A 20,597-nucleotide genomic window follows, 5' to 3' on the forward strand; every position below is an offset into this window, starting at 1 on the left:
CATGTATAGCACAAACACAAGTATGCACGTGCATGGGGCATAAACACAGAGTATGTGCGAACCAAAAATAGTTCAAATGCTATGCAAAATTCACACGCCATGGCGCCAGAACAATAGAAATTCTAAACAATTACGAAGAGTCAGGACTACGTAGATCATAAATTTATCTCAGATAATGGACAAGAAATTCTCATCTACTGCCGTAGTATCGATAAAAGGCGTATAAATCACATGGGGTCCGACCCGGACCACCTTTCTCGCAAAACTTCTGCGGCAGCGGCATAATTTGCCCCCGACTTATGTGTTTGCCAGGAGTTGTAATCGCCAGGTTTCTAAAATTCTATCGTACACTGCGACATCGTATCCAACGGGTGGCTCACAACTTGTGCTCCTACTAAGGTCCTAGCACCTTCTCCAACTCCTTGGGCTTCGTTTCCACAACGTGAAAGTCTAGCGAACCGAGCTTTCTTTCCGCTATCCGCCGTTCCCCGAGCCCCGGCCCCTGCGCTTTCCACAAGGGTCCGCCATCTTGGATCGCGTCACGTGACTATTGGGTAAGCGTGGCTGGCTGTTCAATTTTCCTCCCCCTGGAGGTAGCTGCTTGCTAACAAAGCTGTTTTGCGTGCCAGGGAGTGAGTACGAAAGGTCATTGACCTGCTATTTCCCGGAAGTGATCGGCGCGTGGAAAACTGGCCAAAAAAAACTGGACATTTGCGTCTTTTTACGACCGACAGAGGTATATTTCTGCATTACTTGATCTTGGACAAGATTCTAGGCCAAAACTATGGGAAAACTACACATGAAAAGGAAGAAAAAACAACATTTTCGGGAGGTTTACCACCCGAACTTTCAATCTACGGGCGGCATACGCCTTGCGTTGCTGCATTCGCTGGCGAGGGCCCAGAATAGTCGGTGTCATTAAAATTACACTAAAAAATTCACAAAAAATCTATTTTGATATATATGAACAAAAGCTCCCGTGTTTTGATTAAAACTACCATTATGCACATCTGACCAAAATATTAGCCGTGGAAATTGAGTCGTTAGCCAGGGAAATTAATGTTTTGTAGAAATGGGCGTGGCCTATAACTATTGATTACGTCATCATGACGTGATAAAAATTTGCATAAATTATCATCTTGCAATCAGGTACTTGGAGAAAAAAAATCAAGATCCATACTTAAGTCTAAGTACTATTTTTGATACCTCCCCAAAATTCACCAGCAGTGCCCTGTGGCCACCTTAATATAGCCATGCGAAGATCCATGTATAAACAGCCTGTAGTGAAGTTACATGTATCTTCAGAATCGTCAGACTAAAACAGATGTGATATACATGTATTCATGGGGACATACATCTAATAGCCGCAGTCAAGTGATTCAAACGGATATTGCTTCATGTAAACTCGGTTTTACTTCTATCAATCCTCCCAGATGCAGTACATGGACGGTTTTCTAGTTGTCTGAAAATGATAACAACACTGTGACTGTGACAAATGTCAGATGCCCTGTGTTTTGTTTCTATACAACAGTTAATGTTTGATGTTTGTTTATACCCAATATTGCAATGTTGAAATAACCTGGTTAGAACTGCAGGAGTCTGGTATTTCCCAATAATAATAGGATGTAAATTTCCTTGACATTGTAGAAAACATTGATGGTAGACCACAAGTCTTCCTCACAGTGAACTTTTATCAAGTGTAGTTTTACTTCTGATCCATGCACAGTCTTAAGAAAAATTTCACAGACTAGAATGAAACGGTTTTTAGTATGTCCTACGTGACGTATTCTAAAGTCTGTTACTGTTACTGTATCTTAACATGAAGATCACCACTAGTATACTTACTACACACTGTATATTAACATGAAGATGGTTCAAGTTAAAAAAATAATCTGATTTGCTACTCATATGAAACTATATTGAAAGGATGGTTATCAAATGATGTCATTGAAGATGGAAAATGGTATTCAATTATCAAGAAAAATAATCAGACAAAAGCCTTTTAAGGACCCACTAAATTGATAAAAGAGATGACTCAGTCAGTATACTCGGTATACAATGTCATGTAATTCAATGTGTCATGCTCTGAATAGGATATTGACCCCAGCATAAAATACAACCGTACACATTTAGTTGAACAAACACGGATGTTGATAATGCAAACAGTGAGGCACTTTTAATAATTGTTGTACATTGGTCCATTAGACAAACACCAATATGCTTAAAATGAAATATAAATGACATTAGCCATGGCTCAGTGTTTTATTAATTTTGCACTTGTTGGAAAAAGCTTCAGAAATACCCCTGGTACAATGAACTGTACTAACATCATAATATCTGTCTTCTCTGTCTTCAACTGGAAATCATTTTGCAAAACAAACCAGTTCAAGATCACCATCAAATCTTTTTCAAAACATTCTGTGAATGATAGACCTGGTTTTCCATCCAAACATTCGTTTTCTGCATAAGTCTTGAAAAGAATTCTCTGATAATGTTCAACTTCTTTAAGTTTTGCTTTCATAGCTGAAGTTTTGTGGAGTTAGGGTAATTCATCTATTTGTCCAGCTAAACATGGTCCTTTGAATATCTTAATGAAAAAGGATGTAAAGAAACATCAGCCTGATTGATGATAAATGACTTGTAGTCTTTCTGACAGTCTCTTGGGCTTAATTAGACTGACATGCTTGCCTGCCTCTTTAGTCACAAGTTTTGAAAACAGTCTGAAACTTTTAATTGGCCACAACCCTACTGTTTGATGAATGATTAAATGTTATATTTCACAGCTACAATGTACTTTAGTCATAAGTTTTTAAAACAGTCTAAATTTAATAAATTGGCCACAACCCTACTGTTTGATAAATGTTTTTAAAAATGTTATATTTCACAGATGTTTGGATCAACTGGTTACTAGCAGCAGCACTTTATAGTATTTGAAGATAACCGTAGAAAATCCCATAGTGTAATTTATGTATTATAGAATACTGCAGGTGGTGTTAATGATAGTAACATATATCCAATAGCTTATTGTTTGGTACTACGCATAACAACATCTTTTAGTTGCTATGGTGATCAGAATGATGTAATCCTCATGATATTACAGTAACTGTTGTTTGTCACAAAAGCATCAGGCACTGCGAGTGAATGTTATGTTGTATTATAGCAGTGATTCACATAAAATTTTATTGTATCACGGGCAGTAGATTGGCCTGAAATGCTGTAAATCTTTAACATCACACAGATTTTCTAACCACCCAGTACCACTGTCAATAGTGATTCTGTTAGTATTCCATCAGCGTGTGCTAATGACGAAGACTGTGTTCTCCTGGGTGAGAGCACATGTAACTCTGCGGCATGAAGTGGAAGCTCACTGACATGCCCCCTGGCTTTCCTAGCGCATGTCTATAGTCTGTCGTGAGTCCAAAACTACGCTGTGACGTCTGTAGCGGCAATGATGTTTTTTCCGTATCCAACTTCAAAAACAGCAGTTACTTTTCGAATCAGAAATGATCCTTTCTTCAAATTGCTGACATCTTGAATATATCTTATGCCATTTCAATATACTTCATCAGAGAAGTTAGTAGTCTTTTGAAGATATCTCTCAGCTCATTATAAGTCACATTATCACGTTTTCCATGCACAAGGCTACTGTCTATTGTGTTGCTAATGATGCTCTTATGGCCATAGGATGCACATGTCATTCCACGGCGATAGGAATGCTCATTAGACAATTCTCATAACACGCATGTAGAAGACAGCTTACTAGTACTTAGTCACCGATAAGGAATTATATATTAGGTAGATGTAGATTGTAGGTTCAGAATGATGTTCAACATGTACGTTGTGAGTTGTTATCCATGATCCTTGCTTATCTTTAGTAGGAGGTCAAGTTTTATGGCAGGTTACAGAGGTAAGATAATGAAGATTACTGATTAGACTGCTGCATGTTTGTTTAGTTCTTGGAACTACACATATTTGTGTACTCTTATCACAGCATACTCTGCCGCACGAGGCATGTTTACATTTTGAAAGTATTCTGTTTTTGAGGCACTGCGGAGTCTGCAGAACAGAACAGAGGTAGCAGATTAGATTATCAATCCTAGGGACAGAACAGGTTTGGTGACATGGGAGGGACATGAGGATACTGTTGCAAATTAATAGATGGGGTTATTTTGTAAGCCTGCTTTTCATGACATAAGTAATATTCTCCAATTATATTCATCCCTGTGTGGAAATACGACAAACTATAGGTCCATATGCGACTATATATGGCTGACAGTGTTGTTTGTGTTGTTTATTGTTGACAGGGCACAGTATGCCAAGGAATGCTCCAGTAATCTTTCTGTGCCCTGTATCAGTTCTGGTTCTTCATCACTGATGTCACAGCAGAAAGCGAAGGACATGTGAAGTAAACAGAGATCAAAAACCACTAGCACAGTCTCCCAAATAAATGGATTATAAGATAGGATAGAGGGAAGGAATCGCTTTGTTGCAAAAATATGTTTGAGAAAAATAGATGTTACCATGCACTTAAAGTAGTTGTCAATGTTCGAAGCAACTTTCTTCTTGTGCCTGTACCATATCCTACATGTTAGTATGGATGATAAGTTTTGGCTTTATGACATCTTCACATCTTATGTCTAGCCTTTTTGTCTGCTCAGTGGAAATGGCAATCCTAATGGTTGATAAAGTGTAGAATGATGTACTTCTTGTAAGTCATCCCAGCCACAGAAGTGAAGTGGAAAGAAATGAACCATGTTGTTCCAGACTTTGAGGAGCCTTGCGCTTGTCTATTAGAGATGCGAGGAGCGTGGCGGCACGTTGCCATTTGCGTCACACGCGGCAGTCTTCATCAGGGAGAAGTCAGGTTTTCATGAGGAGTCTGCGTGTTGCTGATTCTTCACCAATTGAACATCACAGTCCCAGCAGGCCACTCTCATGAAAAAGAAGTGGAAGGAACACAAAAATGATTAGGATGGAAGTGCTCTGTACACTGTGTGCCTTCGAAAAAAGTTGTTTCAGAAAAAAAGGCAATCCACTTTGCAGTTTTAGGTGCTGGCATGCCATCGAGCAGGCATGTATTGCAATTTAATACACTTTTAAAAGTGCCTAGGGCTATCAGCACCAAGAAGGCTTTTTCCCCATGAAGTTGGATCATTCTAAATCCATTTTCACTGGAACATTAAGAGCTGGCTTAGCCAGTTCACATTGACGTCATCCCTTGAAAGTGCTCAGTAATCTTTGACCGCTGCTTGCAGTCTCGCAGTCTCTAGTGCCGTTTCCAAGATCTAGAGCAATGAAAGGGAAATTCTTGGTTCACAAGACAAAACAAAAGTCTTCCCTTATAAATCAAGACACGTTTCTACTGACGTGAAAGTTAAAAGTTAAATTCCTTTCCCCACTATACATGTACAATGTACATTGCAACATGAAGCATTAATCCTGTGTAATCTGTACGACAAAATCAGAAAGGAAGTCATCCAGGAAGGAAATGGAACCTTGATTACTTTAAACACTGAAAAGCTGATATGGAACAGCGATAGATGACATCTTGAACCGTATTATCTACATTCTGTAACCCCCTACCTGTATAAGAATCCCTGCCCCAGTATTGAATGATTCAGCTGGCAGTGGGAGGATTACTGTGGGAGACACCGTGGAGCCACCCTCCATCACCCACCGCTGATAAAGGTGTTGATGAATTCATTTTCCTTCAGCCAAGCAGAAGCTGAGAAGAGTGGGAGGATATTTGAGCATCACCACCTGAGATGGATCCTTGTTTTGTATTCGTGTAATGTTGGATGGGGACATATTACAGCCAGCAGTGCTGTGTGTGAGGGAGCTGCAGGCATCAATTCTCTACACATAAAAGATAGAATGCACCATACTTATCAAGAGCAGAAGGGCTGGCCTACATGTAGTGTGCTTGGTTGAAACAGAGCTTGCACCACATAATTATACTTTCAAAAAATCCTTGTGCTATTCCTCAGTGTGAGGTTGTTGGCTTTGCCGCTTACTTTGCAATGTTACGTTGAATGTGGGATATTTTTTCTGGATAAAGAACGTCTGAGAATGCTGCATTAAGTTTCTTGCTCATTCACCTTAACCTTTTCAGATATACCGTACCTGTAATACCATCTTATGTTAAGTCCATGGTATTTAGATAACTCCACAGTGGAGGTATACCTGAATCTTTGTGACTGTGTGGGTATGCACTTTCTGCGCTCTCTTCAAATCCCAAACAATGTAAATATTTTATGATATTCATTTGAGCAAGTGACGTATGAATGCAAGGTCAAGGATAGGAAAGAAGATCATTGTTAAGAATGAAATGTTGGAACGCTTTTTTTCCAACTGCAGGTGTTAATTAATATGAATTATTGATATTTCACATGTGAATAATTGATCAACCAAAGTCTGACACGAAAGTTGTCCTGCCAGGTCACAGCATGGTTAATAATTCATAGGAGGTTTTGAATTCATTGATCAAATTGAATATAAATATCAAATTTGAAAGCCTCTAATGAATAGCAACAACTGACAGTCAGGAAAAAATGTCCTTTAATGCCCTGGAAACATTGTATAAAACTATAAATGTGATCAGTGTACTACAAAAAACCTGTTCCCCTTTTCAGGTCATCCTTCCTGTATGATGTATCTATCTATTGACCATACACATTGCACTATCGTGATGCCACATGAAGAAATCTATTACTTAGTAGCAGGGAAGCGTGAAATTAGGTCTTACATAGGACAGTACAGGATCATATAGGATGGGAGGGGGGCAAAGATGAGGATAGAGATTATGATGATCACAGCTTTAACTAAGACGTTTGTAGACGTTCACAGCAACACTGAATTGCAATGAGAGAATATCTGCACACCACAGTGAAAAATTAGGTGCAGAGCTTTAGTATTACAGTCATGCACACCCAGTATTTCAAGCCCTGCCATCTCTGCAAGACAGCAGATGTTGGATTGAAGTGAGACAGGTGCAGCCTTGTCTTGATGGTTTATCTGGGGAGTACAAGTCTTCCGTCTTGGCTCCTGTGTTCTCCCGCCCTCTCACAGGGAATCAAAGACCTTGGAAGGTCAGCCGCGTCCTCTGATGCCTCCAGGGAGGCAATAAGCAAGCTGTGGCAAAGACGGATTGACGGACATCAGAGTATAACCACCCTTCGGCGTAACACCCCAGCTTCGCAGGCACGCGACGTGGCAGCAGCTAGCTATATCATACTGAACGACTTGTTACACTCAATCTTTACACAGTTAATTGCAGGAGTTGTTTAAAGCTTTCTAGTACTGAATTCTAGTAATGATGGCCCAACTGTGCTTGATGGCAACGAGTTCCACTCAATGATAGTTCTCAAAAAATACAAACTTTGGAGGGAAGGGAATCTATATATCAGACGAGGGCCCCAGTCATAGCATGACATTATACATGTATATGTCATGTCAAGTAGAATGCAAATGGTGTTTATATTAGTTTTATTCCATTCCATCCAGACTAATGTGTGTTAAAAGCTGAGTATATTTGCTCCCCACTTCAAATGGTGAGAAGAGTACTACATGTACATGAAACCCACATTATATAAATGACTGACCTAGGTCAGCTTGACTCAAGTAGCAAGAACTTCGGTCAATATTCTGCCGATTTTCGGTCACTGATAAAAGATACTGTATGCTACATGTATCTGAAACATCTGACTCAATAGACAATAATTCATTTCAGTTGCTTGATTTATTTTGCATTATGGAAAACTGAAGATTCTCTCATAAAAGATGGATGATGAAAGATTCTCTATACTCTACCCAACCAAGCATTTGTAATAAAAGAGCAATTTCTGCCTTGTAATAATTGAATGGAATAATCAATGCAGAGAAAGACCTGGCCATGACCATTCATCTACCAGTCTTTAATCAATAGAAATCCTCCCACGTAGTATTTGTCTCGGGAGCAGACATACACCTTAGTGCAGATGGTTGGGGGCAATTAGGACCCCACAACCTCTGTTTTTGATTGCTTCTGAACGGTCAGCGAGGTTTAGGAGAAATCTGGGAATACCTCCCTAGCTGGACCAGACACCCACCTAGTCCAAATCAATTTGAAAGGAAGTTTGAATGATGAGAACACCACAGATGTTTCACCATGGGGAGATGTTTTTATGAGCTGCTCAGGCCTTGGTGCTGAAATAATGACTGCTCTGCTGCAATTTGGAATCATATTGTCTTCTCATGATTTCCCTGTCTTTCCTTGGTGTAATATAAACTAGATCTTCACCATGGTGTAATAGAACATCATAAGGATGGACTTTTAATGGAACAGGAAACAGAATCACTAAACTGTGTATTTTTCTGCCCAGTTTTGATGACGTGACAGTCAACAAATCTGTACCTGTATAACCAGTATAACTATCCTTTGGCATAACATACCAGCCTGCAGGCATGAGGCTGATGTTAATAATGTCAATGATGTTTAATCAAATGTTAATGATGTAAATGTTGATGATGTTAATGTTAATGATGTTAGTGTTAATGATGTTAATGTTAATGATGATGTTAATGTTAATGATGTTAATGTTAATGATGTTAATGTTAATGATGTTAATGTTAATGATGTTAATGTTAATGATGTTAATGTTAATGATGTTAATGTTAATGATGTTAATGTTAATGATGTTAATGATGTTAATGAGCTACTGTGTTGTGTTTCAGATTACAACAGAATGTGAAGATGGCAGCAGACCAGGACTACCCAGCATACGGAGTGACAGGACCAAGTGCCAAGTCACAGATGACGGTAAGTTCCCGACACATCTTCAGCCGAAGGAAAATTTATATCGTGTCTCCGATTACAGTTCTGAAAAAAGTAGAGACAGCAGTTTTTGCTGTTGTTGTTTTTTGATGTTTTTTTATGGTGAAAAATAACATAGAAATTGAACACGAAAATTGGGAATTGAACATGTTGGATGCTAGGAAAGCTTTGGTTTTGTATGAAGAAATTTTTAGTAAATTGATATGGAAATGTACAGTATAAACATTGATTAAGCCAGAGTCGAGAAGAAACTTTTGTTTCTATTGTTTAAAAGAAGCATTGTGAAGAGTTTGAATTCCAGGAACCTTGAAACTTACAGCAAGAGTTACTTTGACATCCTGTCAGCTTTCTTTTCCTTTGTTCTCTCCTTACTTAATCCTGTCAGACGTTATTTCTAGTGTGGGTGGGATAGAGCTTACATAACCCCCAGTCAACCCTTGACATTTCCATTTGAAGAAAAGGATCCTTGCAATACAGTCTGCTTTGTTCAATCTAGGTTCTGAGAAACGCTCCGAATCAGTAGGGAGCCAGGATTTGCAATTAGATAGGCTTTTAAAGTGAAAGAGACTTCCAGCATATTTGTTGGCGTGATCTGAGACGACAACATCCATAAGACTCGTGTCCACCCACTCATGGATTTGCCTTCAAGGCTGTGGTCCATGTGTAATCCCTTTCCAACCATCAATAGTCTTTACTCTATAGAGAGGCTTGTGGCCATGGTTTCATTTGGGGGACTTCTGTCAATAGCGACACTGATGCAGAACTGATATGATTCTCTCTTCTAGGACAGGCAGTCTAGTTCAATTTGTACCTGTATCTCAAGTGGTCACCTCTTGATGATAATGGAAAATCCTAGTACAACCTTTACAACATTCCTAACTGTCAGAATCTGTAAAAGATTAGAAACACTTTTTCAAGTGCCAATTTTGCTCCAAAGCAAAGTATCTCTTTAACTGATAGACATGACCTAAAAGGAATTTTTGGAGTGTTATCCTAACTTTCAAATAATCCACAACATGATACATTACCATATATTTAAGACAGCATGACAGAGCACAGTGGCCTAGAGTTTTGTGTCAAGAGGATCGGGTGAGGAGTGCAAGTGCTTCTACAGAAGGACCACTTAAGCCTTGCTCTGGAAAGGGCCGTGGGTCATACAGACATAGATGGATTCCTTAGCCATCGTAGAGGCCTTGAAAAGGGGCTGGCAATTCTCAAAACAATCCTCGGCATATGTGGCCATTCAAAACACACAAGGCATCTGACATAGACACAATACATGTATAAGCTTTTGAAACATGTTATGATATATTCCAGAAATATATAAGTTTGATGACATTAAATCTTGTTTTTTGTCAGAAATTGCAACTGTTTTTCCACCAAGCTTTACTAAACCTTCTGGCTTCAACAGATCATTTACTACTGATCATCTGTTGGCAATAACATGACTTTTTAGTGCCTTCCCATAGGACTGCCTGAATGATATCATAACTGTTTATTGGCACTACCTTGGGAGAAAAAACCTCTAAAGTTTAAGCTGAAATTGTATATGAAAGGGATATGCTACTACCAAAAAGCGGTTAACCTTTGAGCATTCAAATCAGTTTAAAACGCTGATGTATATTCCAGTGTGTGGGTGTGTAATATAGTTAATGGTGCTGGGAGGCTCAGGAGTGTTTGTTCTGGCCTTTATGTACAGTCTCTGTGCAGGCGTGGGAGTAGGGAGAGGGAAGGGCAATCTCACTTGGCTTAATGACTATATAACACAGCCCACTTAAAAATTTGATTTCTTTTCATGGTGACATCATTATGGAGACCCCAAATCATACTTAGAGATATTGTGTGATGCTTGGTGAAAAAATATGCCAGTTTTAGGATAGAATGCTCACTAGTGCTCATTATAAACCACCCAAAATGAAAAATCACATTTCTGTGCATGGTCATGCCAAGGAAGAGATGCATTTTTGTGTCTCTTCATGGATCTAGAAATTAAAGCATTTGAAATTGCAAAGTTGCTAATACTGGTTTAGATATGTAGAAAGTTCAAGAGATTCTTGTCTCATTTTGAGTTGGGAAAGGCAATAAGTAATGAAAATACTGTCAGTGGCACAGGTGGTATTGTGTATTTAGACATAGAAGTTGACAAAACCTTTGTCCAAACACTATTTGTTACAGAAGAATATATGACGCAGCCTCAAAGCAAAGTTAACACAAATATGTTAAAAGACTTCATGTCATCTAAAGCCCTAGTAGCTCCATAACTTTTGTTTGTATTTGTTACCTAGATTGTAAGAACAAAAGATCAGAATTTTGTTCTGAACATTGTCTGTTCAGTACAAAAACGCCACCTAGCGTTGCTGACGAAAATTACAACGTAGAAAGCCTACTCCATCTAAAGTTAGCTGTGACCTGTAAGACTGACTACAGTGGCCAAAATATTTTTTTCTGTGTACCTCCACCACTGCAAGTAACATTCGACATAACCTGCACCAGAGTAATATAAGACTTTAAAACATGAAATATAATATTTGCTTCATGTATACATGTAAACAGAGAAGCATGGTATTGAAAGGTGAACACTGAATGAGTTGTGTGCTTTTCTTGTGTTACAGGCAGGAGACAAGAAGCTGGCTCAGAGTGCCCAGATGTACCACTACCAGCACCAGAAACAGCAGATGCTGGCCATGGAAAAGTAAGTACTACCACTTACTACACAGTAGAACTAGAACTGACAGTAGTGCATAATAGTATTAATGCCATTAGTGGTGTTTCTTTTAACCAATTTTAACATCATTTTTCCCCAAACCGGGGGTTAGACGTGCTCTGCACCAAGTGCAAGTATTCTTTTGAAGCAAGAGTTTTTTTATGGTGAATGTAGCATAGTTCTCTCATATGTTTAATGTAGTTTCAGTACATGCTAGTAGCTTACCATACAACCCTCCACCCTTGCAGGAACCATGGTGACATGAAGCGTAACGACTCTGATGATGAAACAGAAGAGGAGACAGAAGAAGGAGACTACACAGTGTACGAGTGTCCTGGTCTGGCACCAGTAAGTACATCAGATTCTGTTGAATGCTTGCTTCTTTAGTACAAAACATTTCTCAGTCAGTGATGAAAAATCGTGTACGCAACCTGAAACATGGACTTTTCAGAGAATTTATCCATTAATAATTGATTTCTTTTCATACTCAAATTGTTATGTATTACATAATTTCAATCAACGTTTTTGCAACACATCATAGGCATTTCTGGTACCAAAGTTAGATTTACAGTAGAGATACAGTACATGTATGTTCTTCTTATTCTTGTGTCATTGGAATTACTTGTCTAAGTGCAGTAAAAGTCATTGAAGCAATTGTGTCTACATACAATGTACAAAATATTTAATTTTGTTGTGTTTTTTTTCCCAGACGGGAGAGATGGAAGTGAAGAACCCACTGTTTGATCATGACTCCCAGCCACCCCCGGGGTCAGCCAAATGAACTCTGACCTGCGACCTCATGCCAAAGGACAACACAATCATCATATGATGGTTACCTTAAGAAAAAAAGTTAAGGCTTAGTTTGTTAAACTTTTTGGTCAGTATGTCCATGTTCACAGGTACAAAATAAAACAATCTTTCAGACTTTTCCCCCATATTCCCATACATTATTGAAAGCCTGTTAGTCTAATGTTGCACAAAAGTGATGACCACTTCTGTCACATAAACTTAAAGACCTAAAGTTCATGATAAATTTATCACCTAACCACTCCATTCTTGAGAAAGATAGTACCTGTAGTAACTGATGATTCGTCTTTCGACCTGTGCTTTATAGCATGGAGCGTCGTTGTCTTGAAGAAATAAAGTCCCTTTTCCATTGCACAGGATGGTAGGTAATTCCCCACATCTGGTGGTATTTAGATTGTTGTTTGCTCATTTTTGTGCACAGATAATGAATGTTTTCTTGTCAGCTGGCTTCAGGTAGATAAATTACGTAAAATATTCAACCTTTTCTCAAAAAGATAAAAATTACGTGATTGAAACTACTTGGTTCCAACAATCTACCAACACTACTGGACATAAAGAGTGCTGATCATATATATGAAAAATAATATACATTTCCACTAGAAAATCATTGTCATGTATAGATTGAGTCAAATCATTGGAGGATTTGAGTGGAGAGAGCTTCGAATTGTTCTATTTTCTGAACTTGATCTTGTAGCCATGCAGCCATTTCTGATGGTGCTGTGAACATGTAGATAGCACACTGTGGAAACACTTCTCAGATATAGTACTATATAATTATTATAATTGTGTTAATGAGGGTAATGTATCATTCATAAGAAAGGAAAATGCTTATGGAAAATATTGAGGTCTTGGTTAGTTTAAGGAAAAAATTATATGGAGTGGAAACATGTGAGGATTGCTTTTGAGTTTGAGTAAGCAGACTGAAGTAAAAAAGCAAGATTTTGAAGCTGGCACAGAAAGGGATGAAACAAGATGAAAGATGTAATAGATGTCATAAACTTTATATCATTGTCTCACCGACACATTGTGAGGTACATAGCTTGTGTGGTACTGAGCTTCATCTTTACGTTGACCTCACTAAATATGAACACTAACTGACACAGGCTGCCATGTACCACTGGTATTCTAGCAGGTCTGTTGTGACAATATTTTCCAAACAAACATAATTCTTAACATTTATCCAGTTGAAGAGAATTATTAAAAGACTTGTCCGATAAAAGCTTTCTGTATTGTGTAATTGTCAACTGCCTAATGTCTTCTCTCGAATTCATGCCTCATAATTGTATTGATATAATAACATATTAAACTATTGTGAATCAGAGTTATCTTTAGGTAGTGTTTTCTGGTGCTATCCCATGATTGCAAAATACAAGGAGAAAAGTGGCCAATTTGAAACACTTCATCATGGGATGGCACAAGAAATTGAATTAAATATTATTATCACAGAGAGTAAAGAAATATACAAGGCACAAGTAGAGATGTTGATATATTTTTGTGCCTATGTTTTAACTTTATTTCAGTGTATATAGTGAAAATATTTTAAGTAATTGTGACCACTATCTCATTCTACAGTTCGATTTTCTCTTGATTTGTGATGTAAATGTATAGAAACAGACTTGCCTTTATACTGGAAAAAGCAGCATGGAAAATCAATTGATGAGCTTTGGTTCAGAAATTGTGCTAGAGTTACGTGTATGATTCTGGTTTGGTTTAAAATGATAATTGGTTTTGAATATTGGAAAGTACATAATCATAAAATCTAACTTTGTGATTGTTTTTGTTGTTCAACATTGAATAAAATTCAGGAGATCTCGTGTCATTGAAGTAAATGTGTTGTACATGTCACCAGAATGCCAGTAAAATTTGAAATTTGTTTTCTTTTTTTCCTGATTTGATGGAAAATTTATCGCGTTGGCATAAATGGGATTCTGGTGACATACTACTGAAAACTACTTGTGAGAAATAATTGCGTGAAAGTCTGTGATTGCTTTCTTCCAGAATAAAAATGTAGAGTTGATTAAACCCTGCTTCTTGTCTACATTCTTTGTCCTCCAAAGTCGTACAATAATACCAAGTAGGTTGACCTTAACATATCAAAGAAATTATTACATTCTGGACCCCGTGTGGCTTTCAATAGTATTGCAGCAGGGCATTTGGTTTTGATATATTTCAATACGTCACCTCTCCAGGTACAAACACACCAACACGCAATCTACAAGTTACGGCTAACAACTGCACGGATCAAAAGCGGCATCTAGCTGCTCAACAAAGAACTGAACCATAATGTTTGGTGAGCGGCTCCATTACTGCAGTGTTTTTTTCGGCCGCTACGGGGCGGTTTTGATCCATTGCGATTTAAAAACAAATTCCTCGAAACTAACACTAAATTGAGAATTAATCGCAATAACAATGAAAAGGTTTCAGAGGAAAGTAAAAATAAAAATAAAAGAGGAAATTTGAGCGAGGAAATACGTGTCAGAAATATAGTATGATTTCTTTCTGTGTGGATCAGAAGAGAAGGCTAGTGAATTCATTATTCTCCTTGTCATTTTTCTATCCAATAAACCATCAAGATGGATATAGGCCAAGTAAATCATTTCAAATACAGCCTTGATTCCTATAATTTTCTCCAGTACTGATAGAAGACTACTATCACTTTTGATGGCATGTCCCCAAATATTCCGATGTGTGTAATACAAGGCTGTTATTTGCACAAAGACACAGATAACGTGGTACAGTGAAATTCCATTGCCGGGACTGGGTAAGAAAATTGCGGCTAATGTAAATTTCTCAAATGGCTCAGGGAATAAAGAGTGAGATAAAGGCCCTTTGACGTGGGCATGGATCGACTCATATGTATTAAGGTCAGAAGAGATTTAGTTACCGCAATAAAAGGTACTGTAATGTGGCACCATGCGGAACGTTACCACGAAAATTCGATCATACAAGGCAGTCTGTATGGTCGAAAACTGGCACATGAAATTCCCTACATAGCTTTCCATTTGCTAATCTCACCTCGACGTTCGTCATTGATGTTTTCACGAATGGAAACCTCATTTGCAAGGATTTGTTATGGTGACGGATGATATTAAAGCGCTTACTGAAATCAGATTAATATGACACCTTTTGATGATACTGATATCGTCTTTGAGGAGACGGTTGGCAAGGGTGTTTGTGTCAACCAACAGCAGCACGAATGAGGTCAGTCCTCGGGACAGGAACGTTCTTATTGTGCAACAGAGGAGACTACAAGCTCTCCTGAAATACCCTCAGTTTTCAAATTACCATATCTGAGGGCTGCTCTCAACACCGGGAGGACAGGGAATTGTACTGAGCTTCAATTGCAAGCAGACGTGCCCTCCCGACAAAGGTACATTCTTCTTTGTCAATGCAAGGACCTGTGACAGTAGCTAATAAGTTTTTGTTATGACAACATAATTAGACCAATAGTATGCACAGGCCAGTTTTGCACACATGTTTTCTATGTGTTGACCCCCCTCCCAAGAAAGTGCACTAAGTGTTACTTCGTATAGTGATTTTGATCTGAGAAATAATGTACACTGTCAGGTAGATAGTCTAGAGTGAGACAAACGTTTTTGAATTTAATTTAGAGGTGGAAATTGGAAATGGGCACATTTAGTGTGCGAAACACAACATGAATGTGACACATGGCCTGCCGAACACTACCGAACTCCCGTACATTGTGGAACTCCCCAGACATGGTCAGGAGTAGGTCGGGAGTAAGGTGTTCGGCGAGGCCGGCTACTCTTCGGCTGCGCCACCCGAATGTTTCAAAACGTTAAAAACATCTGGGTTTGTCTGGGGGCGGGGGGGGGGGGTTAGGACATGGTTGGCTGGTGTTTGGGGGTAGGTCAGCATTGGTAGGGGCGTGATTCGGAGTCAAATTTGAATCAAATTTATCCTTTATTACTTGAGTAAATTCAATAGAGGGCCTACTGTTAGAAACAATTGATAAAACTTAAAATCTTAGTTCATAATTCAAATTACTACTCTCAGTCGTAATATGATTTTTTTAAAATTTCAATGTTTCATGTTTGTCTATGAATTTAGTGCGATTTGTTGAGGGCCGCTAGAGGTCGCGATACAGCTATGATGTTACATGTGTATGCTTTAGTTTTGGTGCGTTTGTTTGTTTGTTTGTTTGTTTGTTTGTTTGTTTGTTTGTTGCCTCGTTGATCATAGCACAAAACGTATGAATGCGTTTATATGTGGCTGGCAGGTCAACGAAGGAAGACGTGATTACTTACTCATTGATTCTCTTCTAAGGTAGTCTAATTTGCTATTGATGACGACATGAGGAACGGGACTTTGCCCAATAGAGATGCCTGTTTGAATTCATGCCTGCTTGTGTACATCCGGCCTAAAGCAGGAGTTTATTTACACGGGAACTATACCCTCAGGCTAGGTCAGAAGCTCAGTTCAGAAACATTTGGAAATCTAACAACCATTTGTGTGTGCATATTGCGCTGGTTAGAAGTCAGATTTAGTACTTCTCTGGTGCATTTTCATCGTCGTTGTCTTCGATTTTCTATCACCACTGGGGGAGACGAGATCAAATTAATCACGACATGTTCAAGTGCACTCTTACATAAGTGCACCGTCTCTCTAACGAGGCCACTGCCCCCATGCTCTCGTCAGGTGGAGACAGTTCTGTTATATCTTGATTGGTCCGAACCGTTTCTAAGCAATCTATGTTGGAAAATTGCCATCGATAAATTATACAATGTTATGTCGCAATGAAAGTTGTACGTGCCAGGCTGACAGGGAGTTGCAGTATTCGTTTTTATGTCTGCTTGTTAAGCGCGCTGATTCTGCTGACTCCAGGTGAGATAGTGTCACAGATTGTGTCGTTATCATCCCGTACAGACTATAAAACGCACCTGTTAAGGTTTTCTAAGGCCAACGCGACGTAGGGGAAGGGAGGGCACACAACAGCCACTCGTCCTGTTTCACTGGCGCTCATTTTACACTTATTTGCTGACATATGTTCTGTTTCAAGTTAAAACGTTTGTTCCAACATACGGGATTGTTCTCGTGCACCTAGAGCTTTTGACTCTCATTAAAAGAGAGCTTCACAGAAACCACGTGACAAGTCTCACTGGATAAGTCTATATTGAGGAAGGCCAGAGTGGCTGGTCGAGGGCGCTAGTTGAGAACAATCTCTTGTGTTGGAACGAAAATTAGCTTTAGATATGTAACTACCAGCACATATGAACTTCCATGACGATATATTCTGTTGTACACCTTTGAATGTCGTCATCGCGTTAGTACATGATGATTATATAAATTAATGTGGCAGTACTGCAAAGCAACAAGTTAAGATTAACCTAAAAACCGAAAACACAATTTATTTTATGGCAGAGGGAAGGCTGCAGCCGTGGTGGGATTGTCTATGACAAATCTCAGTCAGCCATGGAGAGGACCTTATCAAAACTAATTATCGAGGAGACCACTTCATTCACTTTGGGACACAGCAGACCATGACAAGGAGCCAACATTGTGCGTACAAATCAGAATGAATACAATTAAACTTGAACATTATATCCTCAAGAGAAGGGTTTTAGGAGACGTCAAGCCTAAACAGACGACGTTGATGCATGGGTTCAGGGTTTCCTCAGCGCCTTGGAGTCAGCAGGAGCCACGAGGTATTCATTTACTTTATCGCAACGACGTAACTCGGCCGACCTTTCTTACGTTATGACAAGCGGCCTGATGAAAATCAGCTTCTGCGTCTAGACAGCGGGCGGCGCTGCTTAACTTAACTTCGCGCCTAAATCCCACCAAGATTGGCCGCAGGCAACATGTCATCAAACATTGCAACAGGATTGTTCATATTGGTTCAAACGGAGTTCAACGTGACTATAGAAAGTTGAAGAGCTTTATGATGAAAGTTTTCAGCAAGCGAAAAGCCCATTTTGGTATGACTTTACACTCCACCTCTGTACACAACAAGTACCGTAGTGTCATCTATAGCTAGCACCGCGGTTCAAATTAGATCAATACAACAAAGGAGACTTTTTCCCTAATGGAAAGAAGTTTAACGGATGTCAGAAAAGCTTTTAACGGCTTTAAATAGCTTTAGGCTAGATACAATTCACCACGGCTCCTGGGTGAGAGTGAGTTGTTGCGCTATCCATTACAAGACAAATGCGGTAGAGACTTTCGAAGTTCAGGGAGCCATTCAAGTTCACGGGACCAGCATGTTTAACTTGCTGAATTGGAGAATGGAACTTCAGAGGGATTCCAGATTGTATCGTTTGGGACCTGTAGCTTGAGAGTACAGGTCTTTCATCTGTTGGTCCAGTCTTTCCCTTTGACCACTTTCCTTAGCCTCTACCAGGCTTCGGAAAGAGTTCGGCTTCGGCTGGAAAGAGTAGAAATCGGCCAAATAGAGATATATATAGCATGCCAGGGGAGTTGGTCTGCTGCACCCGGTGCGGCAAACTGTTCTCTCCAGCAGACCAACTCCCCTGGCATGTATGTTATCTCTCAATTTGGCCGATTTTTACTCTTTCCAGCCACCTCCGAAGCCTTGTAGAGACTACACTTTCCTATCGATGGGCAACCGTTGACTAAAATTGGATTCGTGGGACCGTTGTTTTTATTATTAAAGCAGATAAAACACAAAGGTTTAGAGAAAATCATCCTTTATAAATGAAATTCGTTAACCCTACCTAGACCGGGGGGGGGGGCTAAAAGTGCCCGCGCCAACTTTGATGTCACCTAGCGTCTGAACGGCTACCTCTAGAACGGCCAAACTTGGTGACTTTTCCTAAAATATTGTTGGCAACAACTCTCTATAATTGGAATAAGATAATTAAATATTATTATTAACTAGAATTCCGAGATCTCATACCTCCATGAAATATGATCTTGATATGTAAATGTAAATTTCTTTTTTAATTGTACAAATGACATGTGCATTAACATGATATATGCATCGTGATGTATGTTAACTTTTGATTAACTTACAGATGTCCCAAGTATGACATTCTCATCATTCACCATTATGAAATCATAGAATTTTCGCATTAATTATGCAAAGTAGGTCATCATTTGCATAATTAGTATCTGTTGAAGTTCCGCCTGCCATAGGTTACAGACATTACATGTATGTAAGTAGTATAATGTAAAACACTGTAATTATAGAATTTCCTCATTAATTATGCAAATAAAGTCTTCATTTGCATAATTTGCATTTAATTATGTACATCTCTCTCTCAGCTACCTACACACCAAAAATAATGAAAATATGTTGTTCCTGTCTGGACTTATTGGCTTTTAAACATTTCGCCAGAAAGTGCCCTGCAGTTCCAGAACAAGCCGCTAGGGGGCCCAAACTCATATGACTTCTTCCCAAGCACGAGAGCTACCTTCCATCAAAATTTCATGACCCTAGCATGTCCAGATCGCGAGATATCAAAACCGGAAGTTGCGCTGCAGTACCAAGGGAAGCCACTAGGGGGACCAAAATCTAATCATTTCTAGTTTTCGTCACACCCTACCAACACACCAAGTATGAAACCAATCCATTCAGGCGTTCTTGAGTTATCTTGTTGACCAACAGACGGACGGACAGACGGACAGACGGACGGACAGATAAACGCAACTGAAAATATAACCTCCATGACACATTTCATGGAGGTAAATATCATTATCATATCATATCATATCTTAAATATGCATAATTTATGCTAATTTGATGACGACATTGGCCAAAATCCAAGATGGCGGACCATGTCATTAGAACAGGTATATACGGGTTATTTTCATTAAAATTTCATCACTACTTCCATTTCTTTTTCCAAGAAAAGTTTAAATGAAGGTCTTTAGTATGTTTAAAATGTATTTTAGGCTTTATCATGGAAAAAAACTATTTTTGAAAATTCAAGATTGATGATCCAAGATGGCGGATATCTTAAATATGCATGACGTCATTTTATGACGTCACCGGTGTTGCTATGGGCAACATAAGACTTAGTACACCTAATATTCTGTCATAAACACTTTTGGTACAGTTATCTTGAATACCATTTAGTTTTCAGGGAAAAACCTATCTAGACGGTTTTGGCCAATAAAATCACATTAATGACGTCATATTACGTCATAATGACATTAGTACATATGTACAATTGTACATATGATAAATTATCACTAGTACACCATCCTCTGAAAATTTGGTGGTCATATGACATACCGATCGCGAGTTCTGAGGGGGTCAAAAGAGCCCCCCCCCCCGCCGCNCCNCACAAC

At 39.0% G+C, this 20,597-nt stretch overlaps 1 protein-coding gene and 1 long non-coding RNA gene across 2 annotated transcripts in view; both read left to right on the forward strand.

Moving 5' to 3' along the window:
* The window catches only part of LOC109466117 (neural proliferation differentiation and control protein 1-like), a 48,348-nt gene extending 35,699 nt beyond the window's left edge, over positions 1–12,649 (forward strand). The window contains exons 7-10 of the mRNA XM_019763745.1: positions 8,713–8,797; positions 11,425–11,504; positions 11,765–11,864; positions 12,226–12,649. Of these exons, the coding sequence (XP_019619304.1) occupies positions 8,713–8,797; positions 11,425–11,504; positions 11,765–11,864; positions 12,226–12,297 (337 nt within the window). The 3' untranslated portion in view covers positions 12,298–12,649. The remainder of the gene's footprint in view (positions 1–8,712; positions 8,798–11,424; positions 11,505–11,764; positions 11,865–12,225) is intronic.
* A 2,990-nt stretch (positions 12,650–15,639) lies between these two features.
* The window catches only part of LOC109466169, a 19,305-nt gene continuing 14,347 nt past the window's right edge, over positions 15,640–20,597 (forward strand). Inside the window, exon 1 of the long non-coding RNA XR_002140010.1 lies at positions 15,640–15,693. This is a non-coding gene — a long non-coding RNA (uncharacterized LOC109466169). The remainder of the gene's footprint in view (positions 15,694–20,597) is intronic.

Source organism: Branchiostoma belcheri, unplaced genomic scaffold (genome assembly GCF_001625305.1).
Source record: "Branchiostoma belcheri isolate BF01 breed outbred unplaced genomic scaffold, Haploidv18h27 scaffold16, whole genome shotgun sequence".
Classification (NCBI taxonomy): Eukaryota; Metazoa; Chordata; class Leptocardii; order Amphioxiformes; family Branchiostomatidae; genus Branchiostoma; species Branchiostoma belcheri.